This window comes from Oncorhynchus tshawytscha, linkage group LG28, assembly GCF_018296145.1.
Source record: "Oncorhynchus tshawytscha isolate Ot180627B linkage group LG28, Otsh_v2.0, whole genome shotgun sequence".
Classification (NCBI taxonomy): domain Eukaryota; kingdom Metazoa; phylum Chordata; class Actinopteri; order Salmoniformes; family Salmonidae; genus Oncorhynchus; species Oncorhynchus tshawytscha.
The window spans coordinates 22,401,692-22,422,687 of NC_056456.1; the positions used below are offsets into that span (position 1 = coordinate 22,401,692).

At 42.3% G+C, this 20,996-nt stretch overlaps 2 protein-coding genes across 2 annotated transcripts; one reads left to right on the forward strand and one right to left on the reverse strand.

The window, feature by feature from the left end:
* Positions 1 to 10,696: 10,696 nt before the first annotated feature.
* LOC112226933 (THAP domain-containing protein 1) lies at positions 10,697 to 14,051 on the reverse strand. Its single transcript, XM_024391617.2, has 4 exons — positions 13,515 to 14,051; positions 13,137 to 13,290; positions 12,752 to 12,930; positions 10,697 to 12,521 (listed from the first exon to the last, which is right to left on the reverse strand). The coding sequence occupies exons 1-4, from the start codon at positions 13,662 to 13,664 to the stop codon at positions 12,144 to 12,146; spliced, it is 861 nt and encodes a 286-aa protein (XP_024247385.1). The 5' UTR covers positions 13,665 to 14,051; the 3' UTR covers positions 10,697 to 12,143.
* A 124-nt stretch (positions 14,052 to 14,175) lies between these two features.
* Positions 14,176 to 18,520, forward strand: LOC112226932 (target of EGR1 protein 1). The gene is made up of 7 exons (XM_024391615.2): positions 14,176 to 14,610; positions 14,749 to 14,789; positions 14,908 to 15,004; positions 15,085 to 15,246; positions 15,404 to 15,663; positions 17,362 to 17,524; positions 17,695 to 18,520. The coding sequence occupies exons 1-7, from the start codon at positions 14,497 to 14,499 to the stop codon at positions 18,391 to 18,393; spliced, it is 1,536 nt and encodes a 511-aa protein (XP_024247383.1). The 5' UTR covers positions 14,176 to 14,496; the 3' UTR covers positions 18,394 to 18,520.
* The last annotated feature ends 2,476 nt before the right edge of the window (positions 18,521 to 20,996 follow it).

A 20,996-nucleotide genomic window follows, 5' to 3' on the forward strand; every position in this document is an offset into this window, starting at 1 on the left:
GTGAGAATGCTGTTCATCGACTACAGCTCAGCATTTAACACCATAGTACCCTCCAAACTCGTCATCAAGCTCGAGACCCTGGGTCTCGACCCCGCCCTGTGCAACTGGGTACTGGACTTCCTGACGGGCCACCCCCAGGTGGTGAGGGTAGGTAACAACATCTCCACCCCACTGATCCTCAACACTGGGGCCCCACAAGGGTGCGTTCTGAGCCCTCTCCTGTACTCCCTGTTCACCCACGACTGCGTGGCCACGCACGCCTCCAACTCAATCATCAAGTTTGCGGACGACACAACAGTGGTAGGCTTGATTACCAACAACGACGAGACGGCCTACAGGGAGTGTGGAGTCAGGAAAATAATCTCACTCAACGTCAACAAAACTAAGGAGATGATTGTGGACTTCAGGAAACAGCAGAGGGAACACGCACCTATCCACATCGATGGAACAGTAGTGGAGAGGGTAGTAAGTTTTAAGTTCCTCGGCGTACACATCATAGACAAACTGAATTGGTCCACCCACACAGACAGCATCGTGAAGAAGGCGCAGCAGCACCTCTTCAACCTCAGGAGGCTGAAGAAATTTGGCTTGTCACCAAAAGCACTCACAAACTTCTACAGATGCACAATCGAGAGCATCCTGTCGGGCTGTATCACCGCCTGGTACGGCAACTGCTCCGCCCACAACCGTAAGGCTCTCCAGAGGGTAGTGAGGTCTGCACAACGCATCACCCCCCGGGGGCAAACTACCTGCCCTCCAGGACACCTACACCACCCGATGTCACAGGAAGGCCATTAAGATCATCAAGGACAACAACCACCCGAGCCACTGCCTGTTCACCCCGCTATCATCCAGAAGGTGAGGTCAGTACAGGTGCATCAAAGCTGGGACCGAGAGACTGAAAAACAGCTTCTACCTCAAGGCCATCAGACTGTTAAACAGCCACCACTAACATTGAGTGGCTGCTGCCAACACACTGACTCAACTCCAGCCACTTTAGTAATGGGAATTGATGTAAAATATATCACTAGCCACTTTAAACAATGCTACTTAATATAATGTATACATACCCTACATTATTCATCTCATATTTCTAGGTATATACTGTACTCGATACCATCTACTGCATCTTGCCTATGCCGCTCTGTACCATCACTCATTCATATATCTTTATGTACATATTCTTTATCCCTTTACACTTGTGTGTATAAGGTAGTAGTTTTGGAATTGTTAGTTAGATTACTCGTTGGTTATTACTGCATTGTCGGAACTAGAAGCACAAGCATTTCGCTACACTTGCATTAGCATCTGCTAACCATGTGTATGTGACAAATAAATTTGATTTGATTTGATTGGATTATCTTTTAAATAGTCTTCCTTGTTTTGACCCCTGCCTGACTCCGGACTACTTTCCCGCCTGCCTGATCATCCTGTCTGCCCTGACCTTGATTCTGCCTGCCCTTTGGTACCTTTTGAACTCTGAACTTTTGCCTGTCCAAGACCATTCTCTTGCCTTATCCTATTGGATTATTAAATATTGTAAGACTCCAACTATCTGCCTCTTGTGTCTGCATCAGGGTCTCGCCTTGTGTCATGATAGAGCATCTAATATTGGGTCCCTGGTGTACTGTCGTGAATGTTGGGGGAACGGGAGGGCGGATGGGACAGGGGGTGACGGGTGAGGAAGGGGGGGGTTACTGGGAATCTTAACAGAACAGAGACCGGGAGGGAGTGGCTCAGGGTGGCAGTTTCAAGCTGCCTGCTGACTGGCGATTGGCTAACCTCCCAGCCAATGACTCCTAAAACAAATTAAGTGCCACAGGAGGCCTGCTCGGGTTTATTTCAATTTGGCAGAGTCACCAGTAAGATTTCATCCCTAATGACCAAAAGGGGGCTGGGAGGGAACGGGAGAGGGCTTGCTCTGGGTGTCTGTGTGTGTTTGTTATCCCACAGGTGGGAGGGAAGGTTGGAACAGAAACATAGGCCAGCAGATAGAGACCTGCTTTACTTGAACATGATTGGTCAATAAATAGATCAATATTTTTACAAAATACAATATTAATGACATAAAATGTGTAACATTTGCCTCTGCATTCCTTCCATGTCTGTTTGCTGTTCTTGGTGAGCTAGCTCTGATAGAGGTTTCGCAGTCAGTGAACAGGTTGGTGCTGGTGTAGATGGTCACTATGAGGAAGTGGAGCTGGGGTCATAGAGGGTCAACATAACTAGTGCCAATAAGAAGAAAGCTTAGTTGTGGGCTTCTAGTGTGACAACATTGAAACTGTACAGTTGTAGAGCCCATAGAAAGAGTACAATAAACCACATCGGGACCAAATCAGGAAACTAACAAGCAAAGTATGAGTTGGCACTAACGCTCAATACATATTATCCTATTGTCTTGGCACACCAATAATACACACTGGCCTCGAGATTTCAGCCTGTTTTGGTGGGAAGGAGTTTTGGCCTTCCATTGTGACATCAACATGCTGTAAAATGAGTTAATAGACCAATAGGAAAGAGTTTAAAACCTTATGTTCAGTGTTCCCCACCCAACTCAAACCACTGACAGTCCAAGCAAAACTCTTGCTTGAGAAATTGCTCTTTGCTAAGAAGCATTTTTTTTTTTTACCATTTAATTGAAAACAATCACAGGTAGATACTTAATTGTTGCCCACAAATGATTTGATATTGAGATAAAAATTGGACCTTTAACAAGGCTTCTTCCAATGACCAGATCATCCCCAGGCTAATTAGCCTAGCATCCTGACAACACTGAAGGTTAATGCCCTTAAAGGCACGGGGAGAGGGTTGGGAAACCCTGCTTTTACATGATATACAATAAATGTAAATTAGTATTATCTAGACTGTAGGATGTACTGTATGGGTGCTTCCCAAATAGTACATTATTCCCCTAGGGCAAAATTTGTGCTCTAAAATAGGTTACATGGTGCCATTTGGGAGGCAGCAATACTGTAGCAGAGGCTCTGCATCAAAGCAACTCTACTCACCAGCTGCAGGAAGGTGAGGTAGCGCTTCCACCAAAGATATCTCTGCATATGAGGCCCTAGAGCTGCTAGCCAGTAGTACAGATACTTTTGGCCATGTAGTGTATGTGGACATCCCTTCAAATTAGTGGATTACGCTATTTCAGCCACACCCGTTGCTAACAGGTGTATACAATTGAGCACACAGCCATGCAATCTCCATAGACAAACATTGGCAGTAGAATGGCATGTACTGAAGAGCTCAGTGACTTTTAATGTGGCACCTTCATAGGATTTCACCTTTCCAACAAGTCAGTTCGTCACATTTCTGTCCTGCTAGAGCTGCCGTGGAAACTGTAAGTGCAGTTATTGTGAAGTGGAAACGTCTACGAGCAACAACGGCTCAGCTGCGAAGTGGTAGGCCACACAAGCTCACAAAACAGGACCGGCCGAGTGCTGAAGCGCGTAGCGAGTAAAAATCGTCTGTCCTCAGTTGCAACACTCACTACCGAGTTACAAGCTGCCTCTGGAAGCAATGTCAGCACAAGAACTGATCGTCTGGAGCTTCATGAAATGGGTTTTGATGGCCGAGCAGCCGCACACAAGCCTAAGATCACCATGCGCAATGCCAAACGTTGGCTGGAGTGGTGTAAAGCTCACTGTCATTGGACTCTTGAGCAGTGGATACGCGTTCTGGAGTGATGAATCATGCTTCACTATCTGGCAGTCCGACAGACAAATCTGGGTTTGGCGGATTCCAGGAGAACTCTACCTGCCAACAGTAAAGTTTGGTGGAGGAGGAATAATGGTCTGGGGCTGATTTTCATGGTTTGGGCGAGGCCCCTTAGTTCCATTGAAGGGAAATTTTAATGCTACAGCATACAATGACATTCTAGACGATTCTGTGCTTTCAACTTTGTGGCAACAGTATGGGGCAGGGCCTTTCCCCAAACAGCATGACAAAGTGAGGTCCATACAGAAATGGTTTGTCGAGATCGGTGTGGAAGAACCTGACTGGCCTGAATAAAGCCTGACCTCAACCCAATCAAACCCCTTTGGGATGAATTGTAACGGCGACTGTGAGCCAGGCCCAACATCAGTGCCCAATCTCACTAATGCTCTTGTGGCTGAATGGAAGCAAGTCCCCGCAGCAGCCTTCCCAGCAGAGTGGAGGCTGTTATAACAGCAAAGGGCGGACCAACTCCATATTAATGCCCATGATTTTGGAATGAGATGTTTGACGAACAGGTGTCCACATACTTTTGGCCATGTAGTCTATATCACCACATGCACCAATGAGTTGATAAGGCCTATAAGGAAGCCTGGAGGGAGGAAGACACAAAATACCCAGAGAATTTGCTATTCCTTCCGTGGTATGTTTATAGTTATTCACTGTTTTAATACAATGTCAGTTGTGTTTAACTTGTTTCTAAAGCTGGGATTTAATATTGAATAGCAACGTCTTGATTTAATCTCAAAGTGTGACTAACCGCCCATCTGTCTGTCTTAGGACACGCGATGTGAAATAAAATAGCCAGGCTGTGTTTACTATCTTTAAACCAAAAGGAGGGCAAATGCTGCACCAAGATGCACTGCCAGCTGTTTTCTGCAAACTCACCGCCATTTTAAACAAATTATAGAGCATCTCAGTGTCAAAAGCTTGTCTTAATCTTTGCCATTCTGTTCCAATCCTTGCTAGTCTAGTTTGATCACCGCTGCTTTCACCGTGGCAAATGTCTTTTTCAAATAGCAGGGGCAGGAAACATTTCCAAGGACAATGTGGGTATGGTTGCATGTGTTCCAGACTCATTGAAATGTCAGGTGCATTTCAGTGCGTGGGTGTGTGCACTGTATATCTCCAGAAGAACAAGTATGAAAAGCTTAATCATTCTTTCAACCAAGACCGAGCAAGAAGCAGATACAAGAAATAGATTATGCAGTGTCATACTGTTACAGACAGGAGATTATTGTCTGTGTCTATCACCGGGTAAATTAAACACTGCCCCTGCTGTAGTGATGTGAATGGGACGTACTCCTGCCACGTACTTGACCCCAGCCCACCAGTTGAAGATTATGGTGCCGTGGCGGTAGACATGTAGGAAGGTCAAGTGACAGTTCTTCTTCCTCAGGATGAAGAACACCAGGAAGAGAGATGTCATATTTGTGTAATTAACATGACAGTTACACAAGAGTATGACAAGAAATACCGAAAACAAATCCTCAGGAGTTAGCTACATTTACAGACATTAGTCACATAGACAGCACATAAAATGTCTTGATAGAAGAGATGTAAATATAGTCCAAGTGGTGCTGCTTACACCGTTTTTGCTTCAACCCGGGATAGTAGAATCCCCAACGTGTACTTACAATATCACTGAGCTCGATGACTTTGGAGGAGTAAAACCACCAGCAGACCTTGGCCATCTGTTCAGAACACAGAGAGAAGGCATTTCAGCAGTAGTTTTAGGTTCGAAATCATTTAGATATGTCTATCAAGGCAATTGCAATGCATTGCAGTGGATGATATGAGACAGACTTTGTTGCCCGCATTACATTTTTTATTTATTTCACCTTTATTTAACCAGGTAGGCTAGTCGAGAACTGAACTGGTGCTGTAGTCCACAGGCTGACATAATAAACTATAGTTTGCCAACCAGGATGACGCTGTGAACTGAGGAAGAAAGAACATATGTTTTTCTTTTGAGTTAAAGCCTACGGGTACATGTTTTATAAACATATTTTAATTGGATAATGTACCTGTAACCTCCCCCCAAACCAAAGAATTACTGAACAAATACATATTTTCTCAACAACAACACAAATAAAGAAGACTTTTATGTCCTGAGCATCAAGATAAGACTGTTCCCTGGGAAGAGGGTGAGAAATGAACAATCCATAGTACAGGTATGATTTCAATTACGCGATTCATTGGCGAAGGGCACAGTACAAAGCTAATTATAGGCTACTTTTCTGAGCAGTTTCTGTGGAAAACATTGCCAAAACATTTAAACACCATGCCGTAGGCAGCAATATTAAGTAACCTTGTTGCAACTGTTGAACAAGAAGCTATAAAATGACTGTTAAACAGCCATCACTAACACAGAGAGGCTGCTGCCTACATAGACTTGAAATCATTGGCCACTTTAATAAATGGATCACTAGTCACTTTAATAATGTTTACATATCTTGCATTACTCATCTCATATGTATATATTGTATTTTATCACATCTACTGCATCTTGCCTATGCCGCTCGGCCATCGCTCATCCATATATGTATGTCTATATTCTTATTACATCCCTTTACTTAGATTTGTGTGTATTAGGTCATTGTTATGGAATTGTTAGATTACTTGTTAGATATTACTGCACCGTCGGAACTAGAAGCCCAAGCATTTCACTACACTCGCAACAACATCTGCTAACCATGTGTATGTGACCATTAAAATGAGATTTGATTTATAATATTATTTGTGACCCTGTGAATAAATAAACAATCCAATTATAAAATAAAAAAAGGAAGAAAAATATGTTAAAATACTATACGTTTACAGGTAGAGAAATAGCTAATCATCATCATCATCATCACATATTTAGACATAACAAGGATTTAGATAGGTACTGTGTACAATAGATCTAAAGCATCCAAGATGGGTAAAATAGCTACAAGTTGTCCATGCGTTCCCCTGTTTCCATACCTCATAGAACATGCAGGCAGACATGCAGACCATGGCAAAGTTGTAAACGATGAGCACAGGCTGAGGTTGACTGGCTGTCTGAGCCATCAGCTTGGGGCCCACCCCTATGAGGAGCAGGTAGCACATGAAGATGCAGGTGATTGGCACAGGTGAAGGACATAGAGACAGCATTACTATGGTCTAAGAAATTGGTATTGTACTGAGATCTTCAGTGAACTCTGTGTCTGGTTTTAGAAGCACAGAAGAAGACTTAGTTATCTCTATTCTCTAGCAACCATTGGTAGAACAGTTGGATTTTCTGCCATGTTGTGGCCATACCTAAACGCTGCAAAAATGCATTATGTGATTAGTTATATTCAGTTACCAATTTACATTATATAAAGTCAACCCTGATTAATGAAACTACAATAAATAACTCCTAGAAGTTTACCCCATTTCACCACTCATATACCATTCCTCATATGGAAATGTCTATGCACAGGACAGTACTGCCATCTAACGTCAGATTGGCAAATTATGGAATGGGACACAATTGTAAAACCTGCACAGAAATACCCGACAGCTACTTATACCAGATCCACTGAAGCATGGCAGCCGTTTTGTTGATAGTCAACTCAAGTCAGTTGGCCGGCTGGATAAGCTAAAGTAGGTTTAGCTTCTTGCTTCAGGAGGATTTAGAAAATCCCTTACACAACCACACTTATTCAACCTCCAGCCATTTCTGTTTTAATTCCCTGTCTCCTACAAAAGATTTAACATACACTTTCTTTGAAGATTTCTTTCACAGAAGAGTAACACAGCCCTATATCAAATAACAAGGTGTTGTTGGCATAAATAGTGGTGATGATGAAGGCATTTCCCTTGGCTATACCACTAGTGTCTAGACTAGAGGGGCATTCGTGTTAAAATGAACACAACTTTAGAAATGACAAACGATTTTGTCATACGACAGTTATTTATAATAGGCTCTAATAGTCTATATTCCGGTGCAAACTGAATAGAACGTACTTCGTAGCCTGCACTCATCGACCGGTTTGCACAAATGGCTGATCTGAAGGTCGCAGACCACCGAACCATGGCATGGAGATTGTTGAATTTGTCTGCCGTCCAGCGCGCCATTCTCCCAGTGTTGACAATGATATCTGACCTGAGTTATCGCGTACCATCACCCCGCACGGCAGTAAAGTAATCCATCTGCTGCGCAGTGTTTTAGCCTATCTATTTAATGCCATGCCCACTTGTGAGCGGTTATTTAACGTGAAAAAAAATTAAGGGTTTTAAAGAATGGTGAATAGATTAGATATAGGCCTAGGCAGTAATATTGTCCTATTATTTGGGAAATTCATTAGTTGACATAAAGGTGAAACACTACTGACAGTGAGATGTAGCCCTGCTGCTAATTTATAATCTATGGCTCACAGATCAGTAGGAGCAAGGTAAGACTCATTCAACCGGGAATGCAGGTCACCAACCTCTCTTCTCTGGCACATCAGTAATAGAGCAGCTGAGTTGTTCCTCCGTTTGAGGTCAGACTAAACCCATTTCCTCAAACAGCATTTAGAATTCCCTACTTCTGGCTGCCCCCTCCCCACTGTCTGTACTTGGTGCCTGTCTTATGTCACTTTATGCTGGTGATGTGGTCATATTCGGTTTCCTCACTGTATCCACTGACAGTAACTGAAGACAAACCAAATAAGTCCACCCTTTATGAACATTGGAACATAACACATATTGAACTTATTTGGATTACATTCATACATCATCATAATCATACTTTTAATTGTGCATTTAGATGAGTTATATAGAACATAGTAGGTTTAAGCTACATGCTTGTGAATAACCAGTATCTGACCATGTAACAACCAGGAACCTGGAACCTACATTTTGGATGCCTAAGTCTACCCTGAAGTCCAGCACCCTGCCCTGCATGGGTTCAGTGACTGTCAGTCCCGTTTTCCTCAACACAGCATCTGTCTACAGACACCTCAGTAAGGTTTGCCCTGCAGACTTCATAGCAGAGAGTAGAACATGTCACCCGACTACATGTAGGGAAGACATACTGTATTCCAAGGGCCAAATTACTCCAGTTTACTGTACACGTTTACTTTATCAGATACAATTGACAGGCACAGACAAAATCGAAATGAATTCATACAAAACTATTTATCAGACAGTCAAGTCACTGACACAAGCCCCCACCACCATGCTAACTAACTGTTTCTCGTCTCAGCAACGACACAGATGATGTTAATTGGAGTCCTGTTTATCTGTGTCTGACCCAGGGTTGTGGTGCTGATGATGCTGCTGGTGATGTATGTTTGGCATGTTACCACCCCCCTCAGACAACATCTGGAACTGGGTTGCTGACAGTAGCGACTTCAATCTGACACTGTACTGTCTGTCTTGTTAACAGCCATTCCTGCGCTGCTCAGAGACTAATTTCGCTGTCTGCTGTTCCACCCAGCTGAGTAACTCCATTTGGATTCCTGCATAACAATAGAACACACTAAAGTTAACAAAATATGTACGAGCTAAAAAGACATCACCTGGGAGAGCCACAGAGCGATCTCATTATTATTCAGAATCAGTTCCCATTATAGGAAGGGGTGTTCCAGACATTCTATTCCAATGGGGACACTACAGCAGACAGTAGCGTTTTCTAATGACGAACCAAACAGAAATGAAATGTCTGCGATTCCCTTTAGAAGTGTGCTTTCAATCATGGTGCAGTTGCCATAGATGCGCTTGTTGTAAGTGGCTCTGACAGCTGCATCTATATAGGGGTAGTGGAGGAAGCTGTAGGGCAGGACTATGTGGCACGTCAGTCTCCCACATCTGTCAGCGAGAGGAGAGAGATCCATGGCTACATGAATGAGGTGTCACACCAATTACAAAGATCTCTGTAGATAGAAAATATCTCATTTAAACCTGACAGATACTTCATGCCATTGAAGTCAAAGAGCAGTGGTAAGCTTTAGATTAGTGCTGACATGTTGCCTTCAATCAATACAAGCCCATTCCTTATTCATGGAACATTTATAATTCTGAGAAATAACATGACAGTACTTGGACTTGGGCTGTCCCACAGAAGGACCCCTCTGTGATGGCTCTTACCTGTCGTATTGAAGTGAAGAGGTTATTCAGCAACTCTTGGAGGACAGTGGAAGTTGATAAATGTGCTTCTTTATTGTTTGAAGTAAAAACCAAGGCATTTCGGCCCTAAGCCTTCATCAGGGTTTTTGCTCCTCAATCCCTGCACCTTGGTTGGAGAGCGATATACTAGCAGTGTTTCGCGGTGCCGGCTTACAGATCTTGGAGGCATCATTGTCCCCTTCTACTAACAGAGGCGATGCCCATAGGAGCCCTGGCAGAGCAGCACACAGCCTCAGAGTAAAGAGACCCTGCATCATCTTCTCCCAACCTCACCTAAAAAGAGTTCCAGGAGAGAGAGGGCAATGTCAGAAGCTCATTTTCAGATTTGATTCTCATTGCAAATCTTCAAATGCATCTCTAGCAAGGAAAATAGCTATAGTCTCTGCTAAGTACAGTATGCAATTAAAATAAACGACTGAATGACATAACTGGACTGACCTAGTTGAGGCTCTCTTCTGCTCGACACAACTAACCGAGTGTTACACTGCTGTTTTTAAGCTTTCAAGTCTCATTGCAAAGGGTCTGAATACTTGTAAATAAGGTATTTTGATTATTTTTTTATAGATTAGCAAACATTTTTAAAAACCTGTTTTCGCTTTGTCATTATGGGGTATTGATGAGGAAAATGTTATATTTTATCCATTTTAGAACAAGGCTGTAACGTAACAAAATGTGTAAAAAGTTAAGGAGTCTGAATACTTTCCAAATGCACTGTAGTTCCTGTAACATGAATCAGTTTCATAGAATCTAATCACAGTACTATGAGTAAGGTATTGTCTCCTGTGCAAAATAATGTTTCACCCTTTATTGTAGTGATAAATGTGAATACTTCAACACCCCAAAGAATTAAAGCCACAAGCAGCCTACTTAAAATATTTATTTATTCTTCTTCTACAGTACCGTTGTTTTGATCAATCAATCAGAGTATACTCGTGTGCCCTTTTAGTATGTTGTCTACAAACCTCCCACCAAGAGGTTCTGCTTTCTAGCAAATATCCCATTAGTGATTGTAACAAAATAAGCCTCAGGTTATTCAGCCTGAGTTCAGGGGACGCAGCTAGTATACAATGCAGGCAACACAGTTCTCCAAAGGCTGTACACGGCACTGCAGTTTCCAAATGCAGCTAAACTGATTCCCATGACAAAATACAACCTACTCCTCCAATTTGTCCACTTAACATAAGTGGGGGGGGGGCAAATAAAAACTCTGCAAACAGTGGTTAGAATTCTGCTCTTCCTTAGTATTTGTCAAAACATTCTCAGCAATAAAATTAAAGGCCATCTGCAGTACAGCAAATGATTAGCTTCTGAATTATGGCCCCATATTGAGCACAGAAAGGTGGCTTGATATTGCAGCTGAAAAGCATTAGGCAGATGACTGCTGCTCTTTATTGTTTTGATGGAGGTTGTTTCCTACCCAAAATAAACACCTAATTCTTTAGCAGAAGTAAACTATTCTGAAAACCACTTGTGAAACCAAGTCCAAAACCAAGAATGTCAAAATCCTGAAGTACCCCTTTAAAGCAATGAGGCCCTTTATCTACTTCCCCAGAGTCAGATATATAAATGGTATCCATAAGTTTGTCTCTGTGTCCTGAAGTACCCCTTTAAAGCAATGAGGCCCTTTATCTACTTCCCCAGAGTCAGATATATAAATGGTATCCATAAGTTTGTCTCTGTGTCCTGAAGTACCCCTTTAAAGCAATGAGGCCCTTTATCTACTTCCCCAGAGTCAGATATACAAATGGTATCCATAAGTTTGTCTCTGTGTCCTGAAGTACCCCTTCAAAACATGTTCTTGGTTTTGGACTTGGTTTCTCATTTTGTCCTGGGAGCCACATCCGGTCTTCATCATGGCCTGGTGGGCCGCACTGAAAAGTTGATATAGCGTCAAAATTTGCTAACATTGTCCTCAATCCATCATTTTTGGAATTGTCAATGCTCCCTAATTATCTAGCTTTAATTTGTTTGTTTTTTATTAGCGAGCTAGACAGTCATAAAACTGTATGAATGTAAAGGTCCTTTATAATAATTTAAAATTGGTTTTAGTCATTTTAAAGTATATGGAGTTTGTTCCCCCCAACTATTTAAAAAATATATACTTATTTTTCCTCAAACCCCCCCGGGCCGTATGTTTGACACCACTGCATTAACACACACATCTCCCATTGTGCATACGCTTCCATATTTTCTCCACCACATAGGCCTACTAGCTGTCATACAGTCAGTCTTTGCTCTATTGTCCTGTAATTTTGCATTGCATTCTTCCAAAATGAAACACATTGAAATAAATAAATAAAACATCTCTTTCATGAGATCACTCCAATGAAAGCCTCATCATTGTCCCCATCTCCCTCTGGACTATCACATGTGGATATGATTCCTAGACCTAGCTCTGCCAGCTCATCACACCCCATGGCTGTCGTCACCATGATTTTGTTATCCAGGCGGTTGCATAAAGTTCTATAAGATGGCAGGGGGTAGCCTAACTCCCGGAGGAATTCATAACCCTTGCCACCGACCGCACATCGGATCTTACGGGCCTTCAGCACTGTCTCGTGGGACCACACAGCTCTCCGGGAACGCTTGGTCAGTGTCAGGGCGCGGATCTGGTCTTCATACAGAAATGTCTGGAGGCCCCTCTCTATTCTGTCCAGTCTGAACATCCGCTTTTTCATTTCCTCTACCTACACAAAAGAAGAGAACATACATGTTGAAGTGTTGTCTTTTCAAAGATTTTCACAAAACTGTGTTGTTCTTACCTGTAAAATCATTCTAATAACTAAAAGACTGAAGGGTCCATTGCATAATTGCTCATAACAATAAACTTCCAATGAAAAAGTTTGAATGGAGAAAGTTGTTTTATCTAATGAGGCAATAGTTTGAAATTGTTGAGAAAAAGGAGCTACCACCACACCTCTTTCTGTAATCTGGCTGTGTGTTGCATTTCTTGTTCCAGCAGTGTTCTGTAATGTTGACAATGGATGCAGGGACGTTCCTCTGCCTTGTGTAGTTCATCAGCATCATCTTCCTCCATGCCCAGAGTTGTTTTCCTTCGTGCGTAGCCATGATCCCCCACATTGAGATCCCTCTCCACTAGATAGACAGAGCATTAACAACACATTTGACTCAGTCATTTGATCCACTGTTACGATCAGGAATGAACAGTTGTGTGTTAGATCAACAGGACCAACATTTGCATTAGGCTTCTATCTGACAAATTGTGTGCTATCTGGTAATCTATCAATATTTAATTTCACTTTTGTTAATGTGATTTCGAAATAAATAAAAAGTTAAGTTACCTGGCTCTGGCTTGAGTGGTAGCACTATCTGTGGGGTTACGGGAAAAGGTGGATCTCGCACATTGAAAAGAGTGGGGACGGCATTTGGTTTCAGCTTCTTTCCCCCTGCTGGCGACCTGGCGATTTCTTCAAACTGACTCAGCTCAAAATGGTCCTGCGAGAAGACATAGCTGTATGATTAACGTTAGCTGGCTACATACATATCGATGTATTTTCTCTTGGTGCATTATATTGCACTAAAATCAACTAATAACGTTATGATATTAAATGTGTTGGCAAACTTGTCAACATGTTTTGTCCTAATTTGGAGTTAGGAAACTGTTCACTGATGGACCTAGCTAGCCAGCCATTAATGTTAGCCACCCATAAAAAACTTGCCTGACACAGTCTGGAATGTGGAGTTGGTAAAAAATTACGCCGGCAGTTTACAAGCCATTTCTTCTTACGTATAGGCTCTTTTGGAAAACGAAACAGTTGCTTCCCAATTGTTGTTGAGTTTGAGCAATTTGGAGCGGAGCACCCACCCATATCTAGCGAGCTAACAAGTCAAAACAGCTAAATATAGCTAGCAAGCTAACCATCAGCCAGTGTTGTTGGCAATGCAATCGAACGACACAGCTAACTAGCATGTAGCTTGGTGAGGCTAATGCTACCAGAACGTTACACTTGTTCTCATAGGAAACAAAACACCAAATACAGAATGTGGTGAAACATGATCTCATCCCAACCATTAACAAAAAGATTAAGCGATGCCGAAAAAATATTAAATTGCAAAGAAAGTAAATTCCGACTGTTTGAGCCAAAATGGCGCATTTGCCCCAACGGTTGTTTGCTGGCGTCACCGGTATGCGTTATCCAAGTAACTGCCTGCTTCAAATGTTTTTTCAAGAGAAGTAAATACAATATCTCACGCATTAAAATAAGAATTATGGTGACTAAGAAAAAACACTATTATTAGTCGAAATTGTCCTCATATTGAAAATTAAGTGATTACAGAAAGGTAAAAACAAATATTTTCCAAAAAAACGGTCCTCGCGTACTGGGGTCCTTTGTGTGTTGACGGAAAATCTGAGAGGGCCTATTCAGACCACTTTAGAATATTTGCAGTTTTAAGCTACGCTTCATTTCCCCCATGAATTTGGATCTTTCCAACTGGGATAACGTGAAGAATATCGCATACTAGTGAACAGAACGCTTTCATTGGACAACCGAAAACACCATGCAATGAGCTCCCCGGCCATTCAATAAGTCTAGTCACTCGATCCCACTGTCTTCAGCTAACATTAGCTTAGCTATCTAGCTAACGTTAGAATACAGACGTCGAACATTTTGGTTGTGCGCAAATATTTACCAGGTAGCTATGACATCCTCCATGGTAGTCCCTGTTATTGATGTGCAGAATGATAATTTCAAAGAACTGTGGCCTGCTATGGTCCTTGCAATCAAGACGGCCTCCTTCATTGCACTGGATACGGTAAGTTACAGCGAGTTTAGTCGAAAAAAATAGCTAGCTACGTACATGGTCTTCTATATGTAATTATATGGGCCCAACAACCGTTATGTAGGTCTGTTGACACTAATAATGTAATTCTGTCTGCATGTTTTGTTTCAGGAATTGAGTGGCCTTGGAAATAGAAAAGCTTTGCTGGCAGAGTGAGTATGGCTGTTTTATTAATTTAAATTTAATCTGGATTTCTCATTATGTATTGTACTTTCACGATGGTATCTCAATCAAGTGATGCATTGGATCTATCTCTGTTTTTATTTTAAGATGCATAGAGGACCGTTACAAAGCCATATGCAATGCAGCTCGCACACGCTCCATTCTCTCCCTTGGGTTTGCTTGTTATAAGAAACTTGAAAACAAGGTAAAGGTCTCCTTTGCACATTGACATTCAGAAAGCTAAATGTACAGTTTGACATTAATTGATGTCTTATCTCTCTCCAGGATGATGATGATACGTACCTTGTGCAGGTGTACAACCTGACATTGCTCTGCAGTGAGGAGTACGTAATTGAACCACAGTCCGTGCAGTTCCTGGTGCAACATGGATTTGACTTCAACAAACAATATGCTGAAGGTGTCCCTTATCTCAGGGGCAATGACAGGGTGAGATCAAGATCTTGTTGTTAATCGCTCAGATCCACAGAGACAAATGCACACGTTTAAACGATACTAGGCCACAGCATTTATTTTGTGGACTATTCCTAATTGTTACCTTCAAGTGGTGAAGTGATCCAGTGTTCTATTCCTTTCTTGTATCCAGAGAGTGGATGCCCATGGAATGAACATGAGGATGCTGTTTGTGGAACTCCTACGGGCTCGCAAGCCTTTGGTGCTGCATAATGGCTTGATTGACATGGTGTTCCTTTATCAGTGCTTCTATGCCCAACTGCCAGATAAACTAGGCACGTTCACTGCTGACTTGTCCCAGATGTTCCCTGCTGGGATCTATGACACCAAGTACGCTACAGAGTATGAGCTGCGCTTTGCTGCCTCTTACCTCGAGTATGCCTACAAGAAGTGGTTAGTATAGTAAATACTCATATATTCCGGGCTCAATTCAATCACATCCGCATAGCGATTGTTTTGACATGTCGGAAGTGAAAATGCGTTGGAGCACACAAATCCACAAGTGGCTCCCGGCATAATACCTAAAGCGGACACTGCAATTGGCTGCACGTAGTCGCATTAACAAAAATCCCCATGCAGCCTTGTTTACAAGTTTGAATGCTGGAACTTGATATGTAATATACACCTAGATTAGGCTGATAGAAATCTGTATTATTTACTGATTTTTCAATTAGATTGTAATTATTTCTATATAGCCTATACTTTCCCATGCTGAACTTCTAACGGGAGTAGGCCGGGTGTGGCTTTGAGACAATGGCTGCAAGAGCAGCTGCTCACTGATTTTGACTGAGCCAATGCAGTTCCACCTCTGACAACGTCAAAACATCCGCTATGCAGGTGTCTGCTATTGCCAGTTAACGCTTGATCTGATAGACTAAGGCCTAAATTCAATCTGACCGTAAAGCTGTGGTAGTATATCAGTGCTGTTTGCCACAACATTTTGATAAGTACAGTGCATTCTGAAAGTATTCCCGACCCCTTGACTTCTTCCACATTTTGTTACGTTACAGCCTTATTCTAGAATGGATTAAATTAAATGTTTTCCTGATCAATCTACACATAATATCCCATAATGACAAAGTGAAAACAGGTTTTTAGAAATGTTTGCAACTGTATTAAGAACAGATATCTTATTTCCATAAACATTCAGATCCTTTGCTATGAAATTTGAAATTGAGCTCGTGTGTTTCCATTGATTATTCTTGACACGTTTCTACAACTTGGAGTCTACCTTTTGGTAAATTCAGTTGATTGGACATGATATGGAAAGGCACACACCCGACTATATAAGGTTCCACTGTAAGGTCTACACTGCTTGTATTTAGTACATGTGACAAAATTTGATTTGACAGTGCATGTCAGAGCAAAACCAAGCCATGATGTCAAAGGAATTGTCCATAGAGCTCAGACACAGGATTGTGTCGAGGCACAGATCTGAGGAAGGGTAACAAAACATTTCTGCAGCATTGAAGGTCCCCAAGAACACAGTGGCCTCCATCATTCTTAAATGGAATAAGTTTGGAAACTCCCAAGACTCTTCCTAGAGCTGGCCGCCCAGCCAAACTGAGCAATCGGGGAGAAGGGCCTTGTTCTGAGGGGTCGACCATGAACCCGATTGCCACTCTGACGGAGCTCTAGAGTTCCTCTGTGGAGATGGGAAAACCTTCCAGAAGGACAACCATTTCTACAGCACTCAACCAATCAGGCCTTTAAGGTTGACTGGCCAGACGGAAGCCACTCCTTAAAAAGGCACATGACAGCCCGCTTAGTTTGCAAAAAGGCACCTGACCATGAGAAACAAGATTCTCTGGTCTGATGAAACCAAGATTGAACTCTGGCCTGAATGACAAGCGTCACGTCTGGAGGAACCAGGCACCATCCCTATGGTGAAGCATGGTGGTGGCAGCATCATGCTGTGGGAATGTTTTTCAGTGGCAGGGACTGGGAGACTAGTCAGGATCATGGGTAAAATGAAGAGTAACCTAACAAAATGTGGAAAAGGTCAAGGGGTCTGAATACTTTCCCAATGCACTATATATGTGCCACATTTCAAGAGGTAGTTTAAGTTATTTGTGGTCATTTTTTTCACAGCAAACTGGACAACAGCAAGTCGATTGAGGCTGGTGGTGGTGGACGCCATCTGTTCCTGGAGTTCTGCAAATACTCAGTGCCCCTGAGCAACTATGTGGACTATAGGCCCTGTCTAGCTGGGTTTAGCCCAGATGGACTTCTCAATGTCTGCCAGCGCTTCTCTGTAAGTAGTAGTACATCACTTCTCATAAACCAGGTTCTGTTTTAAAGGATCCCTAAAATGTCTGTGCCAGGATAATCAGCACTGGGGTATTTAATATACCATTTTCATAATGGTAATGCAGTAATCACTACCATGTTTACCACTTAGCTTGTATTTTCTGTATTTGCCAGGCTTATGGTTGGTGCCCCAATGGGTCACAGTGTCCCTTGTCACATGACACTGACCTCATCATCCAGCACGATGAAAAGGAAAAGAAAAAGAAACGGAAGAGGAAAAGAAAGAACTCTTCTCAAGGGAAAGTTGAAGGTGCCCCCAAGAGCAAGGAGCCCCATATGGAGCTAAAGCAGGACCAGGTGATCCCTGACAAAGACACCAAACCTCCCCCTCTCACAGAGCTGGTAGATGGGGCACAGATGCCAGAGACCGATGAGAAGATGAAGACTAAGGTGGAGGAAGGCAACGGAGTCAGAGAGCCACAGGCTGTGTCTGCAGATGAGGAAATGAAGACAGACAAAGAGGTGGAAAGAAATGGAGTGTCAGAGCCACAGCCTCTGGCCACACCAGATGCAGAGAAGAAAGAAGAGTCCAAGAGGAAGAAGCTGGAGGGAGGTACCCACCGGGCAGGGTTTGACGCATTCATGACGGGCTACATTTTCTCCTATGCTGCCACTTTGACAGAGAGAGTAGGTAAGCCACCGAGCTCAGAGTCCTGGCTCCCAGAGTGCCTGAACAAGGTTTACCTCAGTGGCAAGTCTGTCCCGATGCATATCGTCAAGAGCACATTCTCCAAGTCCTTCAAGGCTCACTTGCACAAGATGGATGTCGTGTGGGGGAAGGGTGTGGTTAGCAAAGTAGAGGGAACGGTATAAAGATTAAATGGAACCAAACCTATTCCTGGTTTATAATAAAGCCTTTTTAGTTAAAGTACTTCGCTGTACATTTTAGTTTAATTTCATGCAGTATTGTTTCAATAAAGGCTTTTCCTTGGTTATGACAGACATGGTGATTTGTGTCCTGAAAACCACTTGATTTGAGATTAGGCAGGAAAGCCCTTATTTCTAACGATGAGTAAAGTGTATGACTACCTTTTATAGGGTCACCAAAAGAAGCAAAATATAAACATTTATTTAAGCGATTGGGAACATGTTCCTTAAACAAAGTAAAACTCAAACCAGATTTGGATTAAAACAAGCGTTCTGCTAATACATGTTCATAAATCAGCCAAGACTGGAGGGGAATAACAACAAAATAAAGAATTTGAACAATCACAACATTGCATCCAGACAAACTGCATACAAAGCAGTAAGATGTCAAATTGATCTTTTTTATAAATATCAAAATAGATCCTCTATGCAAAACAATCCTGACACAGTTTACATTTATTGCATAGAAATGTAGTGATAAACGAGATTAACATTGTTCTTTTCAAGTGCAATTTCCTATTAAAGTAGTTACTGACTAGAGTATTTCAGTATATCAAAACAGGTGCCAAGGGAGTCATGAACCAAAGCACGAGTGAGTGAGCCATCCACACCAACTAGTGCTGTTTGCACAGCTTATACCCAACGGAGCTGCTGACCAAAAATAGGACCCACTGGCAAAAGTGTGGTGAATCACACATTCAAGCCACACTCAACACATTCCTCTATACATAGAGCTATAAAGTGATACTTTGGTAGATTCTGAACCAGTTTCTCTCTAACCAGTCATCTGAAAAACAATCCTTAAAAATGTGCACACCAACATATAGGCCTACCAAACATTTCAAAATGTTAAAGGTACGTACAAACGATCACATTTCCAGTGCTCGTGTACATTTAAACTTGTTTTACTGGTAAGTTTACTGTTTAAATGCTCTGTAATGTACATTTTTATTAGTCTCCACAAGAGACCTCAGTAGTCTGGTAAACCACTCATTAACTAGCCCTTTAATAAAAACGGTAAGGATCTATTCCCTACACCTTAGCTTGGACTCGTTCATCTGAAACGCACAATCGTCCAGAACAAAAATACTACCAGTCACAATGAATCTTAAGGCAGGGATCTCAATGTTGGGAAGGCAGTGAGTATGCCGTTTTTCATTCAGACCACAACCCTTTCTCCATGTTAAGAGTGTTAGATTTGTTACTTTCATAGGTATAGTTGAAGTCGGAAGTTTACATACACTTTAGTTGGCGTCATTAAAACTTGTTTTTCAACCACTCCACAAATTTCTTGTTAACAAACTATAGTTTTGGCAAGTCGGTTAGGACATCTACTTTGTGCATGACAAGTAATATTTCCAACAATTGTTTACAGACAGATTATTTCACTGTATCACAATTCCAGTGGGTCAGAAGTTTACATACACTAAGATGACTGTGCCTTTAAACAGCTTGGAAAATTCCAGAAAATGATGGCATGGCGTTAGAAGCTTCTGATAGCCTAATTGACAACATTTGAGTTAATTGGAAGTGTACCTGTGGATGTATTCCAAGGCCTTACTTCAAACTCAGTGCCTCTTTGCTTGAAATCATTGGAAAATCAAAAGAAATCAGCCAAGACCTCAGAAAATAAATGGTAGACCTCCACAAGTCTTGTTCATCCTTGGAGCAATTTCCAAACGCCTGAAGGTACCACGTTCATCTGTACAAACAATAGTACGCAAGTATAAACACCATGGGACCACGCAGCTGTCATACCGCTCAGGAAGGAGACGCGTTCTGTCTCCTAGAGATGAACGTACTTTGATGCGAAATGTGAAAATCAATCCCAGAACAACAGCAAAGGACCTTGTGAAGATGCTGGAGGAAACAGGTACAAAAGTATCTATATCCACAGTAAAACAAGTCCTATATCGACATAACCTGAAAGGCCGCTCAGCAAGGAAGAAGCCACTGCTCCCAAACCGCCATAAAAAAGCCAGACTACGGTTTGCAACTGTACATGGGGACAAATATCATACTATTTGGAGAAATGTCCTCTGGTCTGATGAAACAAAATAGAACTGTTGGGCCATAATGACCATTATAATGTTTGGAGGAAAAAGGGGGATGCTTGCAAGCCGAAGAACACCATCCCAACCGTGAAGCACTGGGGTGGCAGCATCATGTTGTGGGGGAGCTTTGCTACGGGAGAGCCTGGTGCACTCACAAAATAGATGGCATCATGAGGACAGAAAATTATGTGGATATATTGAAGTAACATCTCAAGACATCAGTCAGGAAGTTAAAGCTTGGTCGCAAATGGGTCTTCCAAATGGACAATGACCCCAAGCATACTTCCAAAGTTGTGGCAAAATGGCTTAAGGACAACAAAGTCAAGGTATTGACGTGGCCATCAAAAAGCCCTGACCTCAATCCCATAGAAAACTTGTGGGCAGAACTGAAAAGGCGTGCGCGAGCAAGGAGGCCTACAACCTTACTCAGTTACACCAGCTCTGTCAGGAGGAATGGGCCAAAATTCACCCAACGTATTGTTGGAAGCTTGTGGA